The sequence below is a fragment of the Euprymna scolopes genome, chromosome 15, assembly GCF_053919585.1.
Source record: "Euprymna scolopes isolate OS-2025 chromosome 15, ASM5391958v1, whole genome shotgun sequence".
Classification (NCBI taxonomy): domain Eukaryota; kingdom Metazoa; phylum Mollusca; class Cephalopoda; order Sepiida; family Sepiolidae; genus Euprymna; species Euprymna scolopes.
The window spans coordinates 77,203,742-77,222,466 of record NC_136496.1 but is presented as its reverse complement, the minus strand read 5'-3'; the positions used below and the strand labels follow the sequence as shown (position 1 = coordinate 77,222,466).

Sequence of the window (18,725 nt, the reverse complement as noted above, 5' to 3'; positions counted from 1 at the left end):
TGATAAAAGTTATTGAGAAGAAAGGTTATATTACAGACTATTAACAGTTTTTCAATGATGTCCGAAAAATAACGTCATGTATGTTTTGTAAAAAATGATGAAAATTAAATATTTTTCCTTACTTAATCGATTTTCTTCCATTTTTATTACAGGTATTGTCTTTATATGTTTATGCTATTCTATTGAAGGAATTTCGCCACTAAAGTGTTCGAAAAATATTGTTGGGTCCCCGTAATGTGTATGAGGAGGATGTCATTACAACGAGTGTGCCAGAAATGGTTTGCTCAATTCACAAAAAGGAAATTTTTCAGTGATAGATACTCCTCACTCTGACCAGCCAAAAATAATTGACAGTAATTAAGTGAAAGCTGTAGTTGAACAAGATTTACGTTTTATAAGCAGACAAATGGCAAACATTTTAAAGATTTTCAAATTGAGTGTGAAAAATGAATTGTATTAATATCCACTTAAAAAAATTTTTTTTGGCCAACTCAATATTATGAGGATCTAAATAAGAATGAAAGATGATCAATATAAAGGCAGGAGATGCCTATTGGTGTTACTTAACCTAGAAAAGACCAAGGCTATAGGTAGGAGGAAAACGTTCAGCGGGAAGAGTTCCACAAAACTGCAGTGCTGCGAAAGAAGTTGTTGGAATAGGAAGATGTATTATGAGGTACCTGAAGAGCTAATTGATAAAGAACATCATAAGTGAAAGCAAAGAAAGCACAGAAATAAATAAGACAATTCTGAAGAACACATTCCATAATGGTACTTCTAGAAGAGACTGAGACTAGCAAAATCATATTTGTGAAAAAGATGACACAGAGAAGAAAGAGTTACACCAACTAAATTACACCTATGCTTGTGGATTTTGTCAAGAAACCTCAAACAAATCGAATATTAGAAAAAAATAAACAAAAACAAACACAAGATCATGATTTAAGTTTTATTTATCAAGATTCAAGTATTCCAAGACTTTTAAACTTATTTTCAACATCACACATGACTTCAATATCATCTTCATCATTAAAATCCGCTTGTTCAACAATATCACCTGCATTTCCATGTGGCGTTTGACCACGTGTCTTTCGGCCGCGATTTTTTTTCCGTTTCTTACTCTGTTCTTTCACCCGATAACAAGGCTCAAGCAATGAATGGAACGCTTCATCCATTGTAACGAACAATTTCCTGAGGACGGAGTCTGTACCAAAGGCATCAGCGATGTGCCCTTGGGGGTTTGTCCGCTGATGGCTATCATGGAAAATGTTATTTAAAAACGTTCCACAATAGATCAAGTGAGGGCTTGTGGCCACAAACGGTTTTAAAAGTAGAGAGTTCAAATAAATGGCATAGCGAAGGCAACTTTGAAATTGGCTAAAACTATGAACGATCGCAATATCAATTTTTTTCCTGTAATCTGTTGAAGGAAGGCCACACATTTTAATCAAGTTTTTCCCAACCAAATCCAAATCTTTCTTTTCACAATCCAACATCAATTTAACAAGACTCGATGGATCCATCACAGTTTCCTGCATAGAAGCCTTTTGCTGGGGGCTATGCTGGCGAAATACTTTAGCCCATAAATACAGGATGCATGCAACGAGACAAGACACCATCAACTTTAGTATTTCAGGAGTAGAATTTTTCACCCAGTAGACAATAGTCGCAGCTATGAGTTTTAATTCAGTAGGAAATGTTTCCAAAAACTGCGTTGAAACACCCAATGCTGATAGTAAAACTTGTTTGCGGACGTCCAAAGATGCTGTAGAGATATCATTGAGAGCTGGTAGAGGTCCAAAATTGTCTAGTTCAAAAATTGGTTTCACAACACGTTTCTGAAAATTCATTCCATTTCGATCATATTCTTCAACAGACTGTTTTAATGCTGGTAATTTGTCCATGTCGTGTAAGACAATGATGCCATAGATCACCTGTCGGATATGGCGAGAACATGCGTGACTTGATTCCCACTCAAGATTTTCGACCTGGTTAAGAAGAATGTGTCGTCGAAGACGCAAGGTGTTGAGACAAAACACGGGAACATCGCCTTTCTTCAATGACGCCAAGAACCAATGAGGAAGTGGATTCCTCTTTGAAAGTTTCTTGGCTCCATTTTCCGAGAACTCTAGCTGATCTTTTTCAAAGAAGTCCTTTATACTAAATGAGGATTCTGAGTCGGTATAACTACTTATGGAATCATTCATGATCTTGCTTGCTCTTTGACGTTCTTGCTTTTTCATGAATCGAGTAATGCTGCCAATCGCTTCAGAAACATTGCTCTGGTTTTTCAGCCAGTATAATAAAGACAAAAACAAAGCATTATGCTTCCGAGCAACAATTTGGGTACCAAAATCACTAGGTGCTCGGCTGAGATTGTCCAAGAAATTTTCGAAAAGACTTTGGCTTTTAACATAGTCATTGCCACAGATAGTGCTCAACAAAGGTAACATATCTGTGCGGAGCCCTGGAAACACTTTCACAAAATTTCTGAAATGGTACATCTGACAATCAAGAAAAGTCACAGACTTTCCAGTACTTTCATCTGATACGGTCTTTGCAGTGAAATCCACGTTATCCAAAAGCACAAAGCCGCCTTCAAGACTGAAGATGAAGAAGTCACTGTCGTTACTCAAAACAGGACATCTCCATTCGTTAGCTAATGTGGCAATTTGATTATCGGCTTCAAAGTCACTAACCACAAATGGAATTCCAATTTCAACCAAAACAAATTTAAATGTTTCCGAAGCAAATGCTGGCGTGACTCGCCCAGATTTTCCTTGAGAAATTGTTCGAGCATTGTGGATTCTCTGACACGCTCGATGAAGGCAAGTTTTTAATTTTTTCTGGTCTGTTTCATAACCACCATCAAAAACAAGATAAGGAGAGATGCCGCATTTTCGCAACACCTCAAAAAAGAGTTTTATTTTTGCAACAAAAAGATGGTAGTCGCCGCCACATTTAAAAGGGACATAATAATTGAAATAGATGAAATGGTACAAGTTTGACGCATCGATCACAAGTTTTGTGTTGTGCAGGCGATGTTTTTCAACAAATGCTGGTTGTGATTTCATGAATGTCACAAGGCCATGGACACCCATCGTTCAAGAGGCAAGCCAAAGAAATTTATACTGAAAAAAAGAGAAAAGAAATAGAAATTAGTTCATAATTCATTAAAAGATTTTTGAGAGTTTAAAATTTGGATAAAAACAGTTTATTTCAAACAGGGTTCTAGTCAGCTAACATACTTCCTAACTTCTGGTGTGTCTGCTACCGGAAGTGGTGACAAGGCAAATCAGTTCTTTCACTTTTATTATTCTTCAGTATTTCTATTGTGAAGCGATTTATTGAAATAAAATATAAGAAAATGGCATTATTGAAAAGTATATTATAGAAATTAACAAAATTATACAGATAAAAATAAGTCTTTATTTGCACTTTTGATAACAAAATTAAAAAAAAAAAAGTTTTTATTTTATTTTAAATTTATAAAAAATATATATTTATAAAACTTTAAAAATAAAAGTTTTTCATTTGAATTTATATAATAAATGTATGTTTATCTATATATATAAAAATCAAACGTCTGGTTTATTCAAAGTCGATAAACTAGAAATTTACACGCCCTTTTTTCCGTGAAATTTTATAAGAGAGACACTTTATCATCTAACTGTGTTTTTAAATATTAAAAAGTAAAAAATATTAACATATTAAAAAATAAATTTTTATTCGTTGAGAATACTTTCCGATTTTAGCCGAGCCGATTACCATATATATATATATATATATATATACATATATATATATGTCGCTTATTCTTTACTTTACCCCCCCCCCACTTACACACACACACACCTTTTTTAAAGCAGTTTTACATTTGCTCGCTGCTCGGCTGACACCGATAATTGCCGGTCTCGCCCGATCCATGCCTGACAGGAATTCACAAGAATTCAGGTCAAATTATGCAAGAATACCAAACTATTACCATATTAAACAAACTTTGGTACTTATGCAGAGAGTGATCTAGATGTAACTCAGCGCACGCCCGTCTTTCCCTGGAACATGTCAACAGCCGGAGTAAGCCGAGCGATAGCGTCGCCGAGGAAATTAAACCGGTGTCGCCGATGAAGAACAACTTTCAAAACAAAGAAATAAAGCATAAGTAAAAAATTGTTTGCCCCCCCCCCCCGATAAAACTTATTTTAACAAACTTGAAAGTACACTTTTTTTTTTTGTTACTCATGCAGAGAGTGATCCGTGCTGAAATAATGTTATTATTTAAAAAGCCATTCTTAACATGGGTGGGGAGGGTGTTTTGTACCTATTCTGTACTTTAACCTTACAATTGAATAAAAAAACATATCATAAAACTTTAATTAAACGTGGAAATACAATTTAAAAAACAGCGTGGATCACTCTCTGCATTAGCACCTTTTTTTTTTTTCGGAGTTGTTTTTATATAAGAAAATATGATTGCTTTTTCTTTATCAAAACCGTGATACTCATTAGCGTTGTGCATTAAACTAACAACTTATTTAAAAAAAAAAGAAAAAAAAAGTTTATTTTCACTTTTGGCCCACCTCCACAATTTTTAACATAAGTAGGTAGCGGTTGTTTATTTCTGAAAGCTGTTCTTAACATGAGGAGGACGGGGTTATTTATTCCAAAAGCCGTTTTTTACATGGAGAGTGTTTCAAAACAAAGAAATAAAGCATAAGTAAATCCCCGCCCCCCAATCAAACTTATTTTAACAAACTCGAAAGTACACTTTTTTTTTTTCGGAGTTGTTTTTATATAAGAAAATAATTGCTTTTTCTTTATTAAAACCGTGGTACAACTTATTTTAAACAAAAAAAGTTAATTTTTACTTTTGATCCACCTCCACAATTTTTAACATGGGTAGGTAGCGGTTTATTCTGAAAGCCGTTCTTAACATGGGGAAGACGGGGGTATTTATTCCAAAAGCCGTTTTTTACATGGAGGGGTTAGGGGTGTTCATTCTGAAAGCCATTCTTAACATGGAAAGACTGAGGGTGTTTATTCCTTATGCTGTTCTAACCATGGGGAGATTGTCGGTTTTTATTCCAAAAGCCGTTCTTATTATTGGGAGGTTGGGGGTGTTTATTCACGGTCAGATATATTCGGTGGGTTCTTACACTGTTTTGTATAGTTTTTAGTTTTTTTATTTATTTTCCCAAACTTAACATATTCAACAGAGTCCACGATCATTTGTCTGTTTCAAATACATCGATAAACACTGTGTGCTTTTCCGAGCTGATTAAACCTTTTACATTAAATAAAAACACTAACAAATTATCCAGTTATGTAGAAACGTAACTTACCTTACCTTTGCTTTCATTTATTTGTTTTTGGACAACTTTTCGAATCTGTGTATAGTACCCCCCACCCCCTCACTAAAATATTATTTGAAACGTAACAATTTTGATTACAAAAACCACAAAAAAAAAACAAAAAAAACGCTCGATAAACCATTCCAACATTTTAGCAACGTTCAGCTTAATCCATTGACTGCTGGTCGAGCCCAAGCCATGATTGATGGAAACTCCTAAGGATCCAGGTCAGATTCTGCAAGAGTACCGTTTTTTTTTTTTTCATTTTCGTATTTTTTTAAACACTTTTGGAATGGATTGCTGCACTAAGAATATAAGAAACATGCGTTTTCTCTTTTTTTTTTTTTTTTTTTTTTTATTTTTCCATTGCACCAAATTGAGCCACAGCAATGCGTGGCAGGGTATAGCTAGTGAAAGTATAAAATTAAAATTATTGAAATCAAAATAACAAATGAGAGAAAAAAGTGAAGGAACTGATTTGTCGTATCACCGCTTCTGGTAGCGCTATGCCAAAAATTAGAAAGTATGTTAGCTGACTATAACCCAAACAGTTTATTAAACCAATTTCAGAATTTTTGAGATGAGGTTTAATAATTTAAATCATTCAGACTATCATTCTCATCTTGGATATTATTTGCATGTCATTTTGATCGATGTGACTATCTTCAGGTGCATCTTATCGAACTTGAAACCTTTATGTTGAAATATTCAGTTTTTAGTGACAGTCTTATGGAGGTTGAAGGTTTAATCCTCAATACGGGTGATACTTGTATGATTATGAATTACTCGAAATTTCTACCTGGCCATGATGGATAGAAAGAGAACAATCTATCCATGCGGATAAAATAAAACGTTTAGTCTTAAATTCTTCACAAATTTCTGAATTTCTATTGTAATTGATCTCATGTGCAGAAGAAATGTTATTTAGTAGAACCCTGGGATACGGTGGCCCTAGGATACTTTTCTTTTTCAGGTTATGATGTAGAATACAATGTTTTTCCGGACCCTGGTTATAGTATTTGCCCCACCTTACAGTGTTATTTATAATATCATTTGATTATATACATGTGTATCATATACTGTATTGTATTTTGTTACTAATTTTTAATGTTATATCCCAGGGTTCTACTGTAAAATAAATTTGTTAGAAAATCATTCTATTTCAAAACCATATCATTTTTTGCAATTGGATCAATATTGAGTTACTTTGTGCATCTGCTAGGTTTAGGGTAAAGCTATAAATGCCTTTTGACAAAACGTACTGTGTAATACGTTTTTTTTTTTCGGGAGGAGTCAGCTTATTTTTTTGGTTGTTTGTTTCATTTTACTATTTAAACTTACTGAATTTTTAAATAAAATCCAAGTTTATTATATAGAAGATATGTTAGTTGTCATCAAGCAAATAACTAGTAATTTAATGTAAATTATGAGAAATGATAATTTGCATTATTTGGACTAATTTTCTTATTTTTCATGTTATTCTTACACTGTTTTAGCAATGTGACCTTCTTCGGGTCCATTTTGTCGAACTTGGAACTTTTATGTTGACTTCATGATCATTTTTAGAGAAAATCATCTGGGGGTTGAAGGTTCAATCCCTAGTAAGGGCGATACTAAAAATGTAATTAAAAATTACTTCAACCTTCTACCAGGTCGTGTCTGATGGAACGAGAGCAATCTGCCTGCATGGATTTAAAAAGAGTTTGGTTTTAAATTCTGTACAAATATTTTAAAAAGAGTTCGGTTTTAAATTCTGTACAAATATTTTAAAACGAGTTCGGTTCTAAATTCTGTACAAATATTTTAAAAAGAGTTCGGTTCTAAATTCTGTACAAATATTTTAAAAAGAGTTCGGTTTTAAATTCTGTACAAATATTTTAAAAAGAGTTCGGTTTTAAATTCTGTACAAATATTTTAAAAAGAGTTCGGTTTTAAATTCTGTACAAATATTTTAAAAAGAGTTCGGTTTTAAATTCCGTACAAATATTTTAAAAAGATTTCGGTTCTAAATTCTGTACAAATATTTTAAAAAGAGTTCGGTTCTAAATTCTGTACAAATATTTTAAACAGAGTTCGGTTTTAAATTCCGTACAAATATTTTAAAAAGAGTTCGGTTCTAAATTCTGTACAAATATTTTAAAAAGAGTTTGGTTTTAAATTCCGTACAAATATTTTAAAAAGAGTTCGGTTTTAAATTCTGTACAAATATTTTTTAAAAAGTTTGGTTTTAAATTCTGTACAAATATTTTAAAAAGAGTTTGGTTTTAAATTCTGTACAAATATTTTAAAAAGAGTTCGGTTTTAAATTCTGTACAAATATTTAAAAAAGAGTTCGGTTTTAAATTCTGTACAAATATTTTAAAAAGAGTTCGGTTTTAAATTCTTTACAAATACATGAAGTTTTATTACAATTGATCTCAAGTGCCAAAAAAATGTTATAAAATAAATTTGTTAGAAAATCATTCTATTGCGAAAGCATATAATTTTCTACAATTTGGTCAGGACGCCTGGAAACAATGCCGAGATAATCAGAGAGCACATACAGCACCTGGTATTCCCGAATAGTCACCCACTTTAACTTTGGTAATTTTGGCGTGTCAACATGATTATGCTGTATTCTGCAGAAGCACCCTGTTTTCAACAAATCCGTGCATCTAACATAGAAAATGATAATTTGAATTGAAGCCTGACAGACCTATAGGTGGAGAGTCTCTTATAAAGGTCTGTGGATCATTTTAAAAACTCTGCAAAATATTTTTTGATGAAATAAATAACGATGGGATGATTCCAATATTTTTCCCGGATTCTGATACAATTATCGATTCCGATTCTTTATAAATCTTTAAATATTTAACTATAGAGTTGTTATTTTTTTTCTCTGATTACTGTAAAAACACGTGTAAATTGTACAGATATTTTCTTAAACGTAAAAATGCTCTTGTGGGGGATGATCTATCGATTGTAATTTTACTGGCAATTTAAAATCAATAAATATTTATGAATTTATTATTAATACCAGCAGTGGAAGATTGTGTTTTAAACAAAATCAAATAAAAAAGACAAAAGAATTGTTTGGGCACAAATTTTTCAGATTCTCTCAAATGTTCCGACTTTTCCGATTTCGATTAATCGCCCAAACACTAGATATAAGCCTTCCCCCCATGGAATCTATAATATAAATCTGACCTGTCTGTTTAAGTGCATGTATGTATGTATGTATGTATGTCTAAAACTTTCGACAGAGGGGACAGATTTTCACGAGATTGGTATTGTTTTTACCAGTTGTACCCCAATGTTAAAACTTTGTAAAAATAAAATAAACAAAATAGCACCTGAATTTTATTATGTACTTACGTGTTTGTGTTAAAAAAAAAAAAAAAATGACAGTACACAAATTCATTAAATATTTTTTTAACAAGATCTTACAATTGGTTGATAGATTTAATTAAAATTTTAGCCATAATAAGTTATAAATAATACCCACTAAAGTTTCTTGATAAGTTAATTGTGTAAACTTACTTCCAATTAGATCCAAAAATTCGAAACCTTGGCGTGCAGAGCTAAACCCCTTCTTTATTTCCTTCCAAAACATGACGACTTTTACGCTCGAGGAAGGTTGAAGGTTACACTGACTGAAACACTGTACAGGTAACACTCAATATGAGAATAATTGTCCGATTAATCCAAATAATACAGACATTCATACTTCATCTCAAAAATTTAGAACTGTAAGAAAAACACATTTTAACAGCAAAATGATTTGCTCACCATTTGGTTATATGTATTTATGCTGTTTAGCAAACACTTTTAAAAAAAAAAAAGAACATAAAGAAAAATTTTAATGATGTACGTGCCCATTATGGAATGAAGTTATCATTCGTAAAAAAAAAAAAAAAAAAAAAAAAAAAAATCGCTGGATTTGATCAAGCAGCACCATCATAAAGATTTTTTATTTTTCTTTAACAAACAGATTTAAAAAAAAAAAAATGAAGATAAACTGCATTATATTATAGTCAACAGCCAAGAGACATGATTCAAACTAATTTCTTTTTTTTTTTTTTTTTTTTTTTAAACTCACGTTCACCTCAAACAAGGCACAGAGCATAACGGCTACTATTTGGGACCATGCTTAGCGAAGATAAATAAGATGCTGTTTACATTACATTCAAATGTCAGTACAGTTTGTGAAACAGGTAGCAGGAAGGAAATTCCAGTCTAGCAGTTCAAGGGAAGAAACTATTAGCTTTCTTGCATTTAGGGATCTCAACAGTGAAGGGGCATGATTTTGTTGCTAAGCGGGTTTGTCATGAGTGCAATCAGCACATTTGATTAAAATACTTGTAAAACAGGCACAGAAGTGCAACATTGTGGCGATGGGACAGGGATTGGAGCTTAGTTGACAAAACGGAACCAATCAAAATAAAAAATTATACAAAATACTTTATTATTTTTAAGTTATTATCAAGACTTCAAATAAATGTGTTGATTCACTGCCATTTTTCTTGTTCTAACGTAACACATGACTATATATATTTTTCAAATCAAATAAACCTTTTAGAAAACTTTTCCGTCTAGGTAGAAGAGTAACTTATCTTGTTTTTCATAACATTCATTTGTTATAGATTTTAATTTTTGATTACTTTTTTGCGAATCTCTGTGGATTTTAAAACATACCGAAGATTTTTATAAAAATTATACAGTTCATTTTTTGAACAGCCAATGCTGAAAAAAGTTGTTTTTCGATTAGATAGTGAAAAGTATTTACCTACTTCCAAAAAGTAAACTTCGTTTATGATAAACATTTATTTCTGTATTTAATAAACAAAATTAAAAACAGAGAAAATTCTTAAATTTCATTTTTTATTATGAAGTTTGTATATACATGTTAGATTGGCAACTAAGTTCTTACCGTTTTTAAAATCTACATTTTTTAAAAGTAAAATAAGAACTAACAACTATTTGATCAATAATGTCTTCATTCATGTTCACAACTTTTCCCCAACTTTCGACAAGGTTTTCAATACCTTTTCGGTTGAAGCAGAATATATATTTAAAAAAATGGCAAGACCTTAGTTGCCACCAAATGCCACGAATGTCTTAATAAAAAACAGTGATGGTTTTCGGGGGTGCTGAAAACGAATATTTGTTTTATGATATGAAGAAATTACTAGGTGACCAGAAAGTGGGTGCTCATTTAACGTTAAATTGAGTTTGTATTACTGTACACAGATTCGAAAAAGTTGTCAAAAAACAAATTTATAACAAATAAATGTTATCAAAGACAAGATAAATTACTTTTCTACCTAACTGGATGTTTTTAGTGCTTTTATTCAAAGTAACATGTTTATTCAACTCAAAAAAACAGTATTTACCGATGTACTGATAATTTTTTAAATGGCGGCCGACTCTCTCTTTGATACGGTAAGTTTGGGAAAAGGAGTTAAAAATAAAAAATATGCAAAATACTGTTAAAAACCCACCAAACATATGTCAGCCTATGTCACGGTAACATATATTGATCGAGTTTTTAACCGTATTTTGTCTAGTTTTTTTTATTTATAACTCTTTTCTCAAACTTACCGTGTCAAAGAGAGAGTTGGCCGCCATTTTAAATTTTCCAATACATCGATAAACATTGTATGTTTTTCGAGCTGAATAAACATGTTACATTAAATAAAAAAACTAAAAACATCCAGTTAGGTAGAAAAGTAACTTATCTTGTCTTGATAAATATTATCAAAGGCAAGATAAGTTACTTTTCTACCAAACTGAATACATTTTTTTGTTTTTATTCAATGTAACATGTTTATTCAGCTCGAAAAACATGCAGTGTTTACCGATGTATTGGAAAATTCAAAATGTTGCCCGACACTCTCTTTAACATGGTAAGTTTGGGAAAAGGTGTTATAAATAATAAATTAGATAAAATACTATTTAAAAAACACCGAATATATGTCAACTTATGTCACGGTAACATATAATGAGCGAATTTCTAACAGTATTTTGTCTAGTTTATTATTTATAACATCTTTTCCTGAACTTACCGTGTTAAAGAGAGTGTCGGGCGGCATTTGGAATTTTCCAATACATCGATAAACACTGTATGCTTTTCGAGCTGAATAAACATGTTACATTGAATAAAAACACGAAAAATATATCCAGTTAGGTAGAAAAGTAACTTATCTTGCCTTTGATAACATTTATTTGTTATATATTTGTTTTTTGACAACTTTTTCGAATCTATGTGTACAGTAATACACCCCAACTATTTAACAGTTATTATTTGCTATATATTTTTATTTTTGACCACTTTTTCGTACGTCTGTGGATTGTTATACAAACCCAAAAATCGATCTGTCTACTCCACTCTAATACTACTACTACTACTACTACGCATTTTTAAATGTTGTCAGATCCTCAAAGTTATTTTATTAAATTTTTGGTTATCTTTACGATTATTGTTTTAACATACTTGCGGTTTCTTATTCGTTTTTAATTGATATTTTACGGTATCTTTTTTTTTTCTTTTAATCTCTCCTTCATGTTTAGAAGGGTTTTTCGAAAAAAAAAAAAAAAAAAAAAGTTTTAATATGGGAAGAAGCAACCGGAACTGAAGTAAAAACAATAATCGTAATAGAAACAAACATTTGAAATTAATGCATAACTATTTTATATATAAATTGAGCGAAAATAAGTATACTTACAAGAAAACATTAAGATTATTCAAAGAAAATGAAACCTATATAACCGGATATAACTGCGTAAGGTCTCTCTTATTTATTTATTTTTTTTTTCTTAGAATTATATAAAACTTATATATTACGAACAAAGTTTTATCAATAAAAAAAATCTTAAAAGATTATAGATTTCTTATTAGGCTTATTTTAATGAATCAAAATATTTAAAAACCAAAAAAAAAGGGGGGGGCTGACCGGATATAGATCCGTCAGACTAGCGAAACGGTGTAGAACAGAGTTGCCAATTTAGTGGGATTCCCGCTAGATCTGGAGAGAGATTTTGGAATCTAGCGGCTAAATTTTGGATCTAGCGGCTAGCGTTTTTTTTTCTCTAAAATCTGCTGATTTCGTTTTGAAAAAATGCAAACCGAAAAAAAAAAAAAAAAAAGAACGCAAACATTAATTAGTTTATAACATATACACAGCTAACAGGTCAAGACAAGGCTAAAAAAAAGTTCAGTGTTTTAATATTCAACTGTAAATTTTCTAAGGCGTCATATAGACGTTGCCAAGTAGGTGTGAAGTGAACACTTCAAAATAGATAAGGGTTCAGGGAATTTCGGAGAACTCGTACCCGGAAAAATCCCCCCCCCCCTTTTTTACTAAGTAGGAAAACTGGTCCCTTATTGAATAAATATCGATTTAAAACACATTTATTACCGTTCTTGCAGGAGATATTGTTTTTAAAAGAGACTAGGAAACCCCATAATATTTTTAAAAATTATTTTTAACTTGTTATGGACTGTTTTATGTGTGAGGATGCCCACGGATAAAATATAACATAAAACCAGTCGTTCATTGTGTTTACTCAGCAACCATCTTTATTTAATACTCTTCTTACACCGGCGACCTCCAAGGGGCGTTACTCCAAACGGTGTAACACCTGTTGCTGTTCATGCAACATCTTCCCTTTTCTCAAAGAAAGGAGAAAACAAACAACAAAAACAAAAAAAAACGTCTGAACGGAATTAAAATAAAATGTATATAAAAAAAGTGACCTAGGCATTCATTGGTCAGACTACCCTCCTGCCTAACAGGGATTATTCTGCCCTTTCCTATTTTATTTCGCATAGTCCCTGAATCTCACAGGATCTCTCACTACTCTTCCCAACCGTGTTGTCTGTAGGCTTGCTTTTGTTTGTTCGAGGCTTGATATCATTGGGGGTGGTGTCGGGTTAACTCCCTCTCCCAATTCACCTTCATACCCAGGTTGGCCTGTGTCATCTCTCTCTTCTATGCCGTTACCTTCATTCCTTACTATTTCGCTCTGCACTCCGCATGGCTGGTGAATCAACGATGTAAGTGGGGGTTCTTCTGCAGTTTTTTTCAAGTCGACCCTATTCCGTCGATTTACATTGTATGACCGCTCGTCCAGTCTCTCCCATACAATTGCCTTCTTCCACTCTTTCTGACCCTTTATGTGGGGTTTCATCCGTACCACATCTCCAGGGTGTAACGGTTGAAGTGGTTTCATTTTGTGGTTAAAAAACTGTTCTTGTCTCCTGCTGTCTCGTTTGACACACTTTTTGAGGTTTTTGGCCAATTCTGGTCTGAGTAACTCCTCTCTAGTTGGGAGAAGCGTTTTTGTTCTCCTTGACATCAGCTTCTGAGCTGGTGATAAGAGACCCTTAGATGGTGTATTCCTATGATCCAACATTGCTAGGTATGGATCAGCCTTATCCTCCATCACTTTCCGGAAAAGGTTCTTTGCCATTTTTACTGCAGATTCCACTTTCCCATTCGCCTTGCTATTGTATTGACAGGTGTACGTATAAAACACCACTTTTTAGCAAAGGTGGAAAATTGTCTTAGCTTCTGTATTTTGAAGATGATCAATTTCTCAGAATTTGCTCATGTAATCCACAGCACAAAGATAGTCTCTATCTGTAAACTTAAACAGGTCCACTCCCACTTTTGCTCAGAGTCTGTCAGGAACTTCATGAGCCATTAATGGTTCGGCTGTATTGGCTACTTCGTATTTTCTGCATGTGGGGCATTTTGAAACATAGTCTCTGATCTCGTTTATAATGCTGTCAGAGTTCTGGCTGCTGGATTCATCCACTTGGGAAATTTTGGCTAGCATTTTGAACTAGTCCTGGTTGACTGTGAGGAGTGCCATCTTCTGAATTGCATTTGCTCCCAGTAAAGAATGGAAATGCTCTTTTACAATGACAAACTTAACTGCATATATTTGTCCATTTTTGGGGTTTATCATTTTGACTCGACACTCTCCCAATGGCTTCACTTCTGTTCCATTCCACATGACCAGTGTCTTATTTGAAGGCTCCAGTGTTTTCCCCATTACATGCTTCTCATTCAGTATGTTTACTGATGCTCCACTGTCAAGCTGAAAAATAATTGGCTTTCCTTTCACCATCATTTCTGCTTTTATCACCTCATGATTCACAGCGTTAACTTTTTCTTTTATTGTTACACTGTCTACCTGCCCATAGTCTGAAGAACTACTACTGTCATCTTGATCCTCGTATTGTTGCGTTTTGACAGTCTGCACCTTCTTTTTCCTTGCTAGTCTGCATTTCGCAGAAAAATGATTTTTTCCATTACAGTTGTAGCATGTCTTGCCAAATACAGGACATACTTCCTTGTTCGGTCCATGTTGCAGTGTACACGCTCTGCATTCTCTCACAGTTTTTTCCCCTGGCTTTTTCTTGTGTCTGAACTCCACTCGGTTCACTCTCTCAGGCCTTAGGGTACTGGCTTGTAACGTAGCATTTTCAGACAATTTACAAATGTCTATACATCTTTGTAAATCCAGCTGTCTTATTTTAAGTAACTCAGCTTGTGTCTGAGGGTTACGTATTCCCAGCACTACTTGATCTCTGAGTACTGAGGAAACGCAATTGTCACAAAAATTGCACGTTTTTACTAACGTCCGAAGTGCCGTAATAAAAGATTCCACGATCTCCGTTTCTCCTTGCTTTCTCGTGTGAAAAACATAACACTCGTAAGTTTCATTTGTTTCCCCTATAGCATATTTATCAAATGCCTGAATAATTTCCGTAGGTGTTCTTTCATCTTCGGGCTTTGAAAAGTGAAACCCGTAGTACATTTTCAAAGCATCATCCCCTAACGTATGAAGCAAAGGTGCAGTTTGATATTGTATCGATTGGGTTGTCAGATACGTAATAATAGCATAATTATGCCATTTCAACTTAAATAGTTTTCAATTCTCTGTCAAATTCTGCTCCATACAAAGGGGTGGTGGTGGTCTTATGCTAGCTACCGGTCTGTTTATTGCACTCATGTCTCCTTCCGACATTTTTTTTCCTCTTCACCACCTCGTGGCGTCGTAATTTTCACAACGAAAAATTAAACGTTACTTATCTGCTCTTTTTTCTTTTTCTGCTAACTTTCCACCGTTTTGTTTTTTCTTCTCTTTATTGTACATCCCACCGCCATCACCATGTTTCATGTGTGAGGATGCCCACGGATAAAGTATAACATAAAACCAGTCGTTGTGTTTATTCGGCAACCATCTTTATTTAATACTCTATTTACACCGGTCACCTCCAAGGGGTGTTACTCCAAACGGTGTAACACCTGTTGCTGTTCATGCAACATGGACCAGGATATAATAATACCCTAACTTGCCACAAGAAAATAATGAAACGAATGGAATTGAAGGAAACAAAAACTCAATTGATGGATAAGATAAACGTCGTTTATTTACTGTTGAAAGAATGAATGTTTTAGATACAACATGCGTTCATGCCCACGCGGGTGTAACCATCGTTTGTAGAGGACTGGTATTATAGAAAGGAAATGTGTTTTCATCTCACGTTCGGATCACTATCGTTTGTTCGCACATCGGAAAAGAAGTGAGTAATATAGTAGAAATGAGAATGATAGTCCAGTGTGTAGACAAAGACAAAGATAGTGGGTTAAGCTGTACGCCATGTTAGCAGTCAGCTACACGAAGGTATTTTCAGGGACAAATTGTATATGTAGATAGAGAAAGAGTGTAAAGGTGTACACACGGTCTGTCAACTCCCCGTCCCACACAGTAGCAAGTGGTGTGAGGTACGCGGTCGGTCCGTAGACCGACCAGCTCGAAAGCTGTTCCTAAAAAAGAAAAGGTTGCAAACAGCTTGTCTCTTCCTTTTATAGGTGTTTCCGGTGTGTCTTTTGCGCATGTGTGGATTTCCTTTGAAAGGGGAAGTGACGTTGTCCATGCATGCTTACGTGTGCGCGTGTATGAGTACATGCGTGTATATACACGTGAATGTGAGTGTATGTACGTGAACGTGAATATATGTACGTGTGTGGACGTAGACGCATATGTTTGTGTGCGCGTATGTATATGACAAGTAATATAGCTTGAAATGTGAACGCGTGTTTTTGTGTGAGACTAGAAAAGGCTCGCACAAACTCTTGCTTAAAAAAAAATAAACTTGATCATGGAGTTAAGATACGAAAAACGATACCAAATATTTATTTAAAAAAAATACTCTAGTTTTAACACTTTTTTGTGTCATTATGAAACAAAAATAAAGAAAGAAAACACGTATTATCAAAGAAAGCAATTATTTTATTTAGAAGAATTAATTCAGTTTAAATAATTCTTGTGTTATTACAAAACAACAAAAAAGAAAACACGGTCTTATGTAATTTTGGTACCGCGCTGAAATAATAATGTTATTATTTTGAAAGCCATTCTTAACATGGGGAGGGGGTATCGTTTAAAAGTCATTTTGGGGGCACGTGTGCAGTACTTAAAAATATACAAATTTATTTTCTTTTGGAGGTGGGGAGGCTTGTTTTAAAACTATATCTACCTCAGTATTTTCTTTAATTTTCGGACATTTTTTTTTGTTAAAAATTATTTACTAAGTAATGTCGAGTGTGACATTACTTGTTATTTCTTTTTAACTAAATAAACTTTTTAAAATAAGTTTAAACACCAAAAACTTACAAAGCTAGGTAGAAAAGGAAAACTTAGAAAAATCAATTTAATTTGTTGGTACTAGTGCAGAGAGTGATCCGCCGTAAATAATAACGTTATTATTTAAAAAGTCATTCTTAACATGGGGAGGGTAGGGGAGGGTGTTTTATACCTATTCTATACTTCACCGTTACAATTAAATTAAAAAACATATCACTTTTAGATCTTCTATTTGAGCATTTTTTTTTTTTTTGTCATTTCTGGAATTTTTACTAATTTCTACATGACATATAATTAGGTAATAATGCTTTTACTTAAAATGTATTTTTGAGTTTTAGATATTCAAGTATAATGTACACACATTGTTGATTTTTTTTTTTTGTTATTTTTATAATGCAAAGTATTTTGCCGACAATTTCTTCAGCGATAATGTGATTTTAAATTAGCAATTTAATTTTTTATAAAAATTGTGATTTCATAATTTGTTTCTTACACAAGCAAATTCGTAAATGTATGGTACTTATGCAGAATACTGATTGCCCTGTAATAATAACGTTATTATTTATTATTTAGAAACCTATTCTTAACGTTGGAGGATAAGCTTTTTTGTTAACTATTCTGAACTTTTACCTAACAATTTAATAAACAAAAGATACCATAAAATTTGAATTTAACTTTAAATTCATGTTTAAAAAAGCACGCTCCATACTCTCCATAACGACTAAATTTATATATAAGTTACAAAGTTAAAATCTAGTGTTTCTTTTTGTTGTTAATCTAGCGGGTTTTCAAAACCTCGGTTACAAAAAGTTAAAAATCTAGTGGTTTTCTGGAGATTTTATGTCCCCAATCTAGCAAGTTTTGAAAATCTCAGTTGACAACACTGGTGTAAAACAAAAAATAGTCACCAACTTATCGCGACTAAATCATCGACATCAACCAAACTCATTGCTACTGAGGATGTTGCCTCTACCACTATAAATCTTTTGATTTGGTGAGAATAAAAAATATTTAATTTTATTCAGTTGTTTGTAATTTTTTTGCTTGTCTATTGCACTGGTGTCAGAAACGTACAGCAAGTTAAATATGAAGAGTTACACAAGCTTCACACGGGTCGAACTTTTCACCCTCATCAGAGAGCAGAAAACACTCCTGTTCAATTTGAAGACAGGGGCTACACAGTCATCCAAACATGTGGTTTGAGAAGTCCAAACCAACATAGACGACATGTTGGCGACTTTAAAGCTGATTACTTCAACGACACCCCATACAAATCAAAAGGAAAATGATTACAGTTTGGTTATCCGTCAGCAAGCCATCCGGGATGTCATGAAACAGCAGAAATTATTCTGCCCAAGAAACGATGTAAACCAGTTCGTCACAGCGCTGAACAAAGCCTATATCATCCACGTTGTGCCAGAACTGGATAGATATCCCAGCCTGGAAGGCAAGTTCGTCAAGTCTGTGAAAGATTTACTTGATCAAGGTATCTTTCAGCAGATGGTTGATTCGAAAACAGACTCATCCACTTTCGAAGCACTGAAAGAATATTTGCAAGCAGCTGATGGACAACCAGAATTCTACTTGCTTCAGGCCATACAAAACATACAGCCACTATCACACCACTGACATCATTAGTCCATGATCCTATATATGACCCCCAATATACTCTAATCCAGAATCACTTCATGATGGAACCTTAGCCCAATACCCAGATGCTAGAGGAAAAACTAA

General features: G+C 33.4%; 1 protein-coding gene across 2 annotated transcripts in view; it reads right to left on the bottom strand.

Moving 5' to 3' along the window:
- Nucleotides 1-935: 935 nt before the first annotated feature.
- LOC145293919 (single-strand DNA endonuclease ASTE1-like) overlaps nt 936-18,725 on the bottom strand; it is a 25,253-nt gene continuing 7,463 nt past the window's right edge. The window contains exons 1-2 of one of the 2 annotated variants that reach the window (XM_080140740.1): nt 12,056-12,163; nt 936-3,131 (exon numbers count right to left, since the gene is read on the bottom strand). In XM_080140740.1, the coding sequence (XP_079996866.1) occupies nt 957-3,101 (2,145 nt within the window). In that variant the 5' untranslated portion in view covers nt 3,102-3,131; nt 12,056-12,163 and the 3' untranslated portion in view covers nt 936-956. Of the gene's footprint in view, nt 3,132-12,055; nt 12,164-18,725 lie in introns of those variants that run through there. The other variant, XM_080140741.1, reaches the window with a different exon arrangement.